Source organism: Octopus sinensis, linkage group LG22, assembly GCF_006345805.1.
Source record: "Octopus sinensis linkage group LG22, ASM634580v1, whole genome shotgun sequence".
Classification (NCBI taxonomy): domain Eukaryota; kingdom Metazoa; phylum Mollusca; class Cephalopoda; order Octopoda; family Octopodidae; genus Octopus; species Octopus sinensis.
Genome location: NC_043018.1, coordinates 9,371,474 through 9,383,190, shown reverse-complemented (window position 1 = coordinate 9,383,190; position 11,717 = coordinate 9,371,474). Strand labels below are relative to the sequence as shown.

General features: G+C 40.3%; 1 protein-coding gene across 1 annotated transcript; it reads left to right on the top strand.

Moving 5' to 3' along the window:
- Positions 1-1,745: 1,745 nt before the first annotated feature.
- LOC115223281 (zinc finger protein 593-like) lies at positions 1,746-11,515 on the top strand. Its single transcript, XM_029793788.2, has 3 exons — positions 1,746-2,009; positions 5,475-5,537; positions 11,351-11,515. Exons 1-3 carry the CDS (start codon positions 1,810-1,812, stop codon positions 11,487-11,489), a joined length of 402 nt encoding a protein of 133 aa, XP_029649648.1. The 5' UTR covers positions 1,746-1,809; the 3' UTR covers positions 11,490-11,515.
- The last annotated feature ends 202 nt before the right edge of the window (positions 11,516-11,717 follow it).

Below are 11,717 nucleotides of genomic sequence, written 5' to 3'. Positions count from 1 at the left end.
TTTGTGTGTGCTTTGGTCATTTGGTCATGTCTGTGTATGTTCTGTGTTGGGTCATTCATGCCGAACATGTGGTTCTGTGTTGGCTGCTTGACTGGCACAAGTTAACTGCGGTCTGTTGACCGTTTGCCTCTTGCTGGCTGTCTGCTTATCTGTCGTGTGTCTGACTGTATTTATAAGGGTCATCCCAGCTAGAAGGACAGATATACCACAGGAGTAATTTCTACCTATGTAGGTCGCCTCTTGTCCACTTGAACCTTAAATAAAACAGCTCAGGTCAGAGGTCGAAGAGAAATCCATCCATCACTTTTTGACAGGACAGAGAAATTTCTTTCACACCCGTTTGGCCAGTGGTGGATCAGATGAGCAAGAATACTCAGATTTGGTTTCAAATCTCAGCTCGGAAAAAAGGAAGCGTTTTACACCTTGTAAGTGGATTTGATAGGCGGAAACTGGAAGGAACCTGTAATGTGTGTATATATCCAACCAGCATTGCCTTGTGCATATGTCCCTGTAACTTAGCAGTTCAGCAAAATAAACCAATAGAATACATACTGAGTTGTTTGACTAAAGAAACTTTTGAGACAGTCCAATGGCTGAAAAAAAAGATATATTACCAAACATAGGCGTAGGAGTGGCTGTGTGGTAAGTAGCTTGCTTACCAACCACATGGTTCCGGGTTCAGTCCCACTGCGTGGCACCTTGGGTAAGTGTCTTCTACTATAGCCTCGGGTCGACCAAAGCCTTTTGAGTGGATTTGGTAGACGGAAACTGAAAGAAGCCCGTCGTATATATATATATATATATATATATGTATGTGCATGTTTGTGTGTCTGTGTTTGTCCCCCCAACATCGCTTGACAACCGATGCTGGTGTGTTTACGTCCCCGTAACTTAGCGGTTCGGCAAAAAAGGAGACCGATAAAATAGGTACTAGGCTTACAAAGAATAAGTCCTGGGGTCGATTTGATCGACTAAAGGCGGTGCTCCAGCATGGCCACAGTCACATGACTGAAACAAGTAAAAGAGTAAAAGAGAGATACATAGGCACAGGCGTGGGAGTGTGGTAAGAAGCTTGTTTCCCAACCACATGGTTCAGGGTTCAGTCCTACTACGTGGTACCTTGGGTAAGCATCTTTTACTATAACCTCGGGCCGACCAAAGCCTTGTGAGTGGATTTGGTAGATGGAAACTGAAAGAAGCCTGTCATATATTTATATGTGTTTGTGTGTGTGTGTGTCTGTGTTTGTGCCCCACCATCGCTTGATAATCGATGTTGGTGTGTTTACGTCCACGTAAACTAGCAGATTGGCAAAGGAAATCGATAGAATAAGTACTAGGCTTACGAAGGATAAGTCCTGGGGTCGATTTGCTCGATTAAAAACACCCTTTAAGGTGGTGTTCCAGCATGGCCGCAACAAATGACTGAAACAAGTAAATTATTATAAGGATACACACTCTTGGAGTTCTTATTTATAGAAGAAAGAAACGTCTTTTGACATATTTTTTCTCAAAACTTCAGCCAAGAAAGTGAAGCGAATTGGTTCTTAACTTCGAATCGAAACTATATCGTATCGATCGCCAAATAATACTAATTATTATTATTAAATAAAGCATTGGCTGTGTAGAGAAATCAGCTGATTGTTTTGTCGTTTAAAGTTGTCCGGTCAGGAAAAGACGAGACCGGACTTTGATGAATGACGTCAGAGCTGGCACCTCCCCACCACTAAATCTACCTCCACTTAACAGAAGAGTTATTGCAACAAACACCAACTTCCTCTTTATTCTCTGACTCGGCACGTGTAAACAACCATGACCCACACGTCGAGGAAAGGATTCCATAAGAACAAATCTGCTTGTTGTTTTAAGAAGAAATGGAAGACCAAACGTTATTTGAGGGACGTTGATCAAATCCACGTCGACATGAAACCTGCGGAGGCCTCGAAACTATTGAACCAAGCCGTGAATTACGATTTGCCCGGCGCCGCGCAGTTCTACTGTCTCCATTGCTCGTAAGTAAGAAACCGCCAGGCTCTTGGCGATCCTTCGGTATAGGTACCGTAAGTACAGGAAGTGGCTTTGTTTACATTTCTGAAGGTAACAGAAATCGGCAATCTTTCGTCTCTAGTAGACCTTTCCGTCGATTTCCGTAAAAAAAATTTTTTTTTTTTTTACATATGGGCTTGCGGGAACTTTTGAAGTAATGAGAGCGAAAGAGACTAAGAGAAAGCGATTGTATGACGAGGGAAGTTCTTTTGAAGTTACCGTGCATGTGAAGCATTGATGTACATGTGTGTGTGTGTTTGATGGGGTGTGGGAGACAGACAGTATGTTGTGTAAGTGAAGTGCTTCTGTTAGTGTGTGTGAAAGAGAGAAATAACTGAAATTTTTTACTCGGTGTATGTGTATATGTATGTATATTACTTCAAAAGCTCCCGCAAGCCCATATGTAAAAAAAAAAAAATTTTTACGGAAATCGACGGAAAGGTCTACTAGAGGCGAAAGATCGCCCAGAAATCCTTTTCTCCCACCCCTAAACCTAACCCTTACCTTAACACAAACCCTAACCCCCCCCCCATATATATAAAAAAAAACACTTTCTTGAAATGTATCCGGTACCTATACCGAAGTTACGCCAGATTCTTTTATTTATTTCTTCCTCTTGGTCTGCCATGGATTTACACATAGTGGTACTACTTGAGAACAGTGGTCCCGGTGCGCGCACTCGCGTAGTCGCGCATCTGCTCTAGCTAGTCGTGACTAGTCGATCCTTTTTGTTTTTGTTTTATTTACTTTGTTTTAAAAAAATTATTTTGTGTTTTATTTTGCTAGGTAGTCGTAGGATCGACTAGTCACGACTAGATAGTGAGGATGCGCGAGTACGCCAGTGCGCGCACCGGGGCCACTGTTCTCAAGTAGTACCCACATAGTCCTCCGAATTTAGCAGGGTCAATCAATTGACATAACTCCTGATAACCCCGCCACCACCACCCACTGACTTTATTTCCTCATAACTATATTTAAAACGAACAGCCTTTAATGACATTTTGTCGTGAGGGTGTAGATTACAAATTTCTTGATAAAATTTAGGCGTAGGAGGGGGGGGGGGGTCGATTTTGGAAGAACTTTGGTTCAATTTCTGAATTCTTTATTGTAAATGGCCGGACATCTTTTGGGTACTACTAGCGAAGACTGGACCCGGTGCTCGCACTCGCGCGTCCGCGCTAGCTAGTCGTAAGTAGTCGATATACACACATACATATATACCTGAATGATGTACCTACTATGGATGCTGTTTAAAAACTAGTAAAAGAATATATCACACATAAACACATATATAATATCTACTTGTATCGGTGTGTATACACACACACACACATGATTAAAAACTAAAAGAATATATAGTGTGTCTATACAGGCTGTAATAATAGGGTATTGGCTTCTTAACGAGAATAGATTCATCTACCCTTTGACACGTTTTATTCTTAATCCAAACACCCTTCTCGGATCTTTTCGCTTTGACCGGCAGATTTTTAAAATAATTTCTTTGTAACTTTGTTTACGAGAGACCCCTCAGTTTATGGCCACAGGGTATCTATTTTTCTCATAAATATCAGTGACAGATTCATATCACACCGCAAATAAATGTTGCTGACAAAGATCTGGAGAAATTGTATTCACCTCATAGACGTCATTGATTGGTTGAAATTGCCAAAATGCAAGAAATTAAACAACAAATAGCTTACAAACTACAGAATTTTCTCAAGAAAGCCAAGAGAAAAAGATGTTTTATGTAACACATTCTACCAGTATACGAAGTTTAAAAGTGTTTAGTTACAAAGAAATAATTTTAAAAATCTGCCGGTCAAAGTGAAAAGATCACCCTTCTCACCTATAAATTCGGGAGGTACTGCTTAGTTATTGAGCATTTAACATTAGGACTAATTGTTCTGAGTTACATAGTACCCATACTAAGGTTAGACCCTGCTTTAAGCAAAAGATTTGCTAGAAAACTCCCAAACCCGGTGCATTGAAAGAAAAATACCCCGTATGGTAATTGTCCTGCCAAGTTAAGATAAACAATCTCTTGCTACCCTCACTCTCAGAAATACAATAAATCCATCGGAAGTCTATATCCAACAAAATACGTCTTTTTATTGTATAATTAAATAAAATATATGGAACCTGTCTGGGAGTTTACCTGGTTTCTTTGAGATGAGTTGTTCAGGTGTGAAATTGAGAGAGTAGCAGCAGTTGAGCCATTTGGATATCTTTCATTGGTTTCAGTCATCAGACTGTGACCATACTGGAGCTCCTCCTAAGGCTTAGTCAATTATGTTGACCTTCAGTGGATGAAAACCAAAATGTACCCTGGACAGGATTTGAACTCAGGACACAAAGGCACATTTTCCATAATTAACTAAATCTTGAATTTAAACCAGTGGTGTAGGAAGAGTCTTGTGACTTTTATATAAGAGGCGGGTGTTAATTTTTCTGGCCATATTTTCAAAGGAGGTTGAAAATTCAGAATTTCAAAGGAAGGAAACACTCATCACTTTTACAGTACTGCCACTGCTTGCAACAACAAAAAAAAAGTTGTTCCTATTCTCTGGAATCTACTTACTGCTATCTCAAGCCAATGAAGCTACCTTTGTGAGGTTGTTTGAATCGCTAGAAATAACAGTCAAGTTTCCTTTAAACCACACCCTACTTCATTATGAAAAGACACATTTGAAGATGTCGTCCATAGTACACTTCCAGGAGAAAAGGTGGTACAGTCAAGGCTAGAATGATCTTTGATCATAAATGTGTTTGTTTTGTCAGATTTGACCATGGAATCTGTCACTCAGGAGTTTGTTTTGACTGTGGATATAATACTGTCTTGCGGCCACCATGTGGACTAGTGATGTTTCAACTGTTTCGTCCACTTCCCTATCAATTTGGCCATCATCATCATCATCATTGTTCGACCGTGGTCGAGACAATGGAATTTACTATGTTACACCAGACTTCACGGTCCATCATAGCATTACGGAGGTCCTGTTGCTGGATGCCTGTATCTCTGGAGATTACATCAGGGTAGGAGAGTGTGCGCCCTCCGGTATCGCGAGCAGATGGCTTCCAGAGGAGAAGAGTAGAAATTACCTCGTTTTCAGCTCTACAACAATGTCCAGCAAACTGGACTCTTCTACCTTTCACAAGAGATGATACAGGTGGTAATTTCCCATATATTTGTACTTTGGTTGGATGACGCTTCCACGAGAGATTTTGAGCTCTCATAAGGAGGCGAGTGTAAGTTCCATCCAACCGCCTCTCAAGCTTCTTTGATAACATCCAGGTTTCTGAGCCATATAAGTAGAACTGGTTCGACTGTGGCTTTGAATGTTTCAAGTTTGAAGTCTCTACTTAGATTTGAATACCAAGAAAAGAATGAATTAAGAATTTTATCCCATGTTCCCTGTTTTTGTCTTTTACAGGAAATATTTCATCAGCAATTTTGCCTTGAAAGAACATTTTAGGGGCAAACCCCATAAACGAAGGTCAGTTGGTGTTTTATTGTATTGTTTGTTTATTTATGACTGTTTTAGGGGTTGGTGAGGATAAGATTAGGGGTAGAATTAATCATGGAAGTTTGCTTTCCAAACATTGTTTTTTGGTTCAGTTCCACTGTGTGGTACCTTAGGCAAGTGTCATCTACTATAGCCCCAGGCCAACTGAAGCCTTGTGAGTGGATTTGGTCAAGCATGGAAAATGCAAGAATCCCATCATGTGTGTGTATATTTGTGTTTCTTTGTCTTGACCAACATTCTGCCACATGGCATTAGGAAGGGCATCCGGCCATAGAAACCATGCCAAATCAGACTGGAATCTGGTGCAGCCCCTCAGCTTGCCAGCCCTGGCCAAACTGTCCAACCCATGCCAGCATGGACAACAGACGTTAAATGATGATGTTTAGCCATGGAGAAATATTTCCTTGCTTGGAAACCTGGTTGGCACCAGGAAGGGCATCTGGCTATAGAAAATCTACTTCAGTAAATTCCATCTGACCCATGCATCATCATCATCTTCGTTTAGCCTCCGCTTTCCATGCTAGCATGGGTTGGACGGTTCAACTGGGGTCTGGGAAGCCAGAAGGCTGCACCACGCCCAGTCTGATCTGGCAATGTTTCTACGGCTGGATGCCCTTCCTAATGCCAACCACTCTGTGAGTGTAGTGGGTGCTTTTTACGTGCCACCAGCACAGGTGCCAGATGAGGCTGGCAACAGCCACGATCGGATGGTGCCTTTTACGTCCCACCGGCACGGCGCTGGCAATGGCCACGTTCGGATGGTTCTCTTATGTGCCACCAGCACTGGTATCACAGCTACAATTTCCATTGATGTTGATCGATTTTGATTTTCACTTGCCTCAACAGGTCTTTGCAAGTAGAGTTTTGTGTTCCAAGAAGGAAAGGTATGCATAAGTGCAAGTATGGAAGAGTGGACATTAAACGGTGATGATGTTCTAAGGGTATTTACTGGAAGTTGCTATCACATCCAGATTGTAGACCCAATTCACACTTTATGATGATGTTCATTGCTTCCTTTACTGTAATTCTTGGCGATTTGAGATTTTAAAACGCAGGTCTTTGTTGAAATCATTCTATGGATGTTGTGTTTTAGATATACTTTGAGGATGAGTTGCTACAGTAACATACCAGACTAAAAAATGTTACAGTATCTAGTTTAATTCTGAGGTGGCAAGCTGGCAGAATCATTAGCATGCCAGGAAAAATGCTTAGCAGCATGTCGTCTGTCTTTACATTCTGTGTTCAAATTCTGCCAAGGTTGACTTTGCCTGTCATCCTTTAGGGGATCAGTAAAATAAGTACCAGTTGCACACTGGGGTTGATATAATCAATTTACATCCTCTCCTGAAATTGCTGGCCTTGTGCCAAAAATTTGGAAGAAATACTTAGTTTACATTATTTACAATTGACGGATTTGTCCTCATCTTGTTTGTTGTTAACACAACGTTTCAGCTTCATCAGGTGTCTTGGGAGGGAAATTTCGAACCTGGATTCTCATTCCTAAGGTATTTTTGATGCTGTTATTATTATTATTTACCACAAGGTATATTCAACCTCTTCTCATTCAGATTACTCTGTCAAATGTGATGCTTATTTATCCACATGGTTTTGAATTAATCATGTATTATCTCGTAGCTTCGAGATTTTGATTACATATCATGGGCTTCTTTTCGTTTCCGGAAATCCACTCACAAAGCTTTGGTCGGGTCTACAGTAGAATACACTTGGCCAAGGTGCCACGTCGGGGATCCGAACCCGGAACCATGTGGTTGGGAAGCAAACTTTGCACTCTCGTGCGCGTGAGAGAAAGAAAGAAAGAGAGAGTGTCATTATGGAGTGAATTTTTGAATTTTCGGACTTATAAATCTCATATTCTCCTATCCTTAATTCTCCTAACACTAATTCACTCCATAATTGCTCGCGGGCATACGGTGTAGTGGTTATGAGCGTGGGCTACTAACCCCAAGATTCCAAGTTTGATTCCAGGCAGTCAATAATAATAATAACAACATTGAAAAATACCTTAGGAATGAGAACCTAGGTTTGAAATTTCCCCAAGACACCAGATGAAGGCTGGAGGGTATATCAGCCGAAACGTTATGTTAACAACAAACAAGTTGAGGACAAATATCCGTCAATTGTAAATAATGTACACAATTTCTCATCTCTTAAATCTAGAACACTATTTAGTTTGATTTAGCTTTTTTATGAATTCATATTCTAGTGGAGTTTTTATTTAGCCTATCATCTGTTCAAAGAAATAAGTACCTGTAATATACTGGAGGTCACTCATACAGTTCTCGCCAAAACTTTTTACTACATGGGAATGGAATATTTCAGTCAGCTTAGATGGAGGAAGCAGATTTAAAATTTAAAATTTAAAAGCATTCAAATGAGTCAGACCTGTTTAAACAAATCTGTGATAATGGTAACTCATTGCTGTTTGTCGTTGGTGAATGAAAAGATATCTGATCGTATATTTAACCGTTTGGATATAAACCCACTTGAAATTGGTTCTATGATGCAAACTTCCCGTTTTAAAGGAAAGTAAATTAAAACCTTCCATGCTATTTTGTTCTGAATACCAGCTTAATAATGACAAAATTATTTTACTAAATTCATTATTTCAAAATTAGTTGAAACAAAGCACGGATCTTTTCGGTTTGAACGGCAGTTTTCTTCTAGCGGTGTCATATGAAATTGTCACCCATAATTATGTCCCTAGTATCGATCTATTGCATTTCAATCTGTTTCTTAAACGTGGGACATATTCATACGGCACAGAATGTTTTTTTTTACCTCAATAGATGTCAGTGATTGGTTGAAATTGCAGAAATTGAAGAAAAAAACAACAAATATCTTACAAATAATAGAATTTTCTCAAGAAAGCCAAGAGAAAAAGATGTTTTATAAACACATTCTACCAGCATACGAAGTTTAAAAGTGTTTAGTTACGTGGAAATTATTTTAAAAAAACTGCCGTTCAAACCGAAAAGATCCGAAAATATTCATGTATTTCAACAGAAATCGAGTTAGAGAAGGGACGAAAGGAATCAAAATCTTCAGCTAGCGCTTACAACTGGTTTCGCAGAGTTACCTCCCTTAAATTTAACCTCGCATGTACTTTTAAACGGCGCGATAGGAAATTTATTTAATTCGTGATGTGTGTGTATGTTGGGCGGTGGGGAGGAATTCGAACGAGTTGACTTTGTTTTGTTGTCTGAGGGAGATAAAAGTTACAAGTTTAATTTGAAATTTGTTGTTTCGTGGCCGTTACTTCGTTTAACACTGTAGGTTTGAAGTCTGGCACAAACTGTGTATGAGTGTTTCAGAAACAATAAAGGATAAGGAAAAACGGGAAAAATTAAAACTTGAAACAGTACGGATCTTTTCGGTTTGAACGGCAGTTTTTTCTAGCGGTGTCATATGAAATTGTCACCCATAATTATGACCCTAGTATCGATCTATTGCATTTCAATCTGTTTTAGGGGTGGGGGGAAGGGTATCTTTTTTTCTTCACAAATGTAAATAAACCCAATCTGTTTCTTAAACGAGGGACATATTCATACGGCACAGAATGTTTTCACCTCAATGGACGTCAGTGATTGGTTGAAATTGCAGAAATTGAAGAAACAACAACAACAAATATCTTACAAACTATAGAATTTTCTCAATAAAGCCAAGAGAAAAAGATGTTTTATAAACACATTCTACCAGTATACGAAGTTTAAAGTGTTTAGTTACGTGGAAATTATTAAAAAAAACTGCCGCTCAAACCGAAAATATCCAACAGTACTTTACTGTTTGTTTTTTGCAATGTCAGTTTTGTGTTTTAACTCCCTGTGTTTACTTGTATTGGCATGAGGGGCTCTTAATGCTGAGCCCACAATTTACAGATTCATTACCTCTTCATAAATGTGGGACGTAGATTCGTCTATCTCATTTCATTGTAGATTTCAATTCATATGAACTAAACAATTCATAATCTATCAGAAGGTGCTGTCCTTGTTGCAGTGTTGTTGCTTGCTATGCCACCAAAGTGCAAGTTCCTGGTAGGGGCCTCCCATCTGGACAGGTCACTAGTCGTATATGGACCACTCTACCCAGAGGTAAAAATGGATTTGCATAGTGCCAACACCTCTCCCTGGAAAAAAAAAATCAAAGGTACAGAAGCATTGATGACAATCAAAACCAAGAATAATTAGGAGGAAAATCTTTCCTCGGGGAAACATATGGTGTGGTGCAGCAAAATGTGAAAGGGAGCTGCTAGGAAAGAGAATTGTGGGAAAATCGTTATTAATTGCCTCTTCTCCATAGGACTGCAGGAGAATTAATACACAATATATCCCTTCTGATTGAATATTGTTGGTGAAGACCTTGAGTGAGGACAGATCTTTAGCATTTAAATCACCCTATCTGGCCCAGTATTCTGTTCCTGTGTTCAACCTGGTTAAATCTGGCCTCTCAACACACCCTGCAATATCATTCTAAAAATAAACAATCACATCATTTGAAATCTCAAAGCCATGCAATGCCATGTAAAAGCACTTGTGCGGTGTCGCGTAAAAGTGCCTGTGCAGTGTCACAAAGTAGCTGTGCAGTGTCACGTAAAAGTACTTGTGGAGTGCCACGTAAAAGTGTCCGTGTGGTGCCACATAAAAGTACTCATGTGGTGTGATGTAAAAGCACCTGTGCAGGGCTCACTCTGTAAAGTGCTTGGTGTTAGGAAGGGCATCCAGCCATAGAAACCATGCCAAATCAGACTGGAGCCTAGTGCAGCTCCTCAGCTTACCGTCTCTGGTCAAACCATCCAACCCATGCCAGCATGGACCACAGACGTTAAATGATGATGATAATCCAAAACAAAGTGAATAAATAGACATTGTTTCATCGTTTAGCGTCCGCTTTCCATGCTAGCATGGGTTGGACGGTTCAACTGGGGTCTGGGAAGCCAGAAGGCTGCACCAGGCCCAGTCTGATCTGGCAGTGTTTCTACAGCTGGATGCCCTTCCTAACGCCAACCACTCCGAGAGTGTAGTGGGTGCTTTTTATGTGCCACCAGCACAGGTGCCAGACGAGGCTGGAAAACAGCCATGATCGGATGGTGCTGTTTACGTGCCACCAGCACAGGTGCCAGACGAGGCTGGAAAACAGCCATGATCGGATGGTGCTGTTTACGTGCCACCAGCTCAGGTGCCAGACGAGGCTGGAAAACAGCCATGATCGGATGGTGCTTTTTACGTGCCACCGGCACGGAGGCTGGCAACAGCCACGATCGGATGGTGCTTTTTATGTCACAGAGGCCAGTCGGGCGGCGCTGGCAACGGCCATGTTCGGAGTTATCTGAATGTAAAGTGCAGTCTGCTTTTTAAGAGAATTTAGTTTTCTGCATAGCAGTAATTTATTGTTTATTATTAATCGTTGTCCCTTAACCCTTTAGTGTTCAGATTATTCTATCAAACATAATGCTTATTGATTCCCATTGATTTGAATTAATCATGCATTATCTCATATCTTCAAGAGCTTGATGGTGTAATTACTTAATGTAGAATAACATTGTAGGGTAGGTGTGAGAGCCTGGATCTGGTCAGTTTGAACATAAAACAGATTAACTATTTTGGCCGGATATGGCTGGTTTAAATACTAAAGGGTTAAAGGGTTCAGGGTTACTTTCTGCTTCAATAGAATACTGATAGTATAAGGAAAGGTGGTGGTGGTGGGGCTCAGTTGAAGTCTCTCACTATATTTTTATTGAAGCTTTTGTTTTTTTATTTTATTTGCAGAATTAAGGAATTGAAAACCGAACCTTACAGTCAAGCAGAAGCTGAAAGAGCAGCTGGTATGGGTTCCTATATTGCCCCAAAGACTGTTCATGTTGAAACACAACCATTGAAGCCAGATTCTGAAATAATGGAATTTTAAAAAGCTATAAAATTGTACAAAATGTTCGTTTTTTTCTTCCTTGTTATTTGCTTGAAGATATCTCTGCTTTGTTGGTCATTGTAGGATTTCTTTTCAAGGTTACCCTGCAATGGCTCAACCTTGTTTCGTGTTAATGTGGACTATCATCATCATCATCATCGTTTAACGTCCGTTTTCCATGCTAGCATGGGTTGGATGGTTCGACTGGGGTCTGGGAAGCCAGGAGGC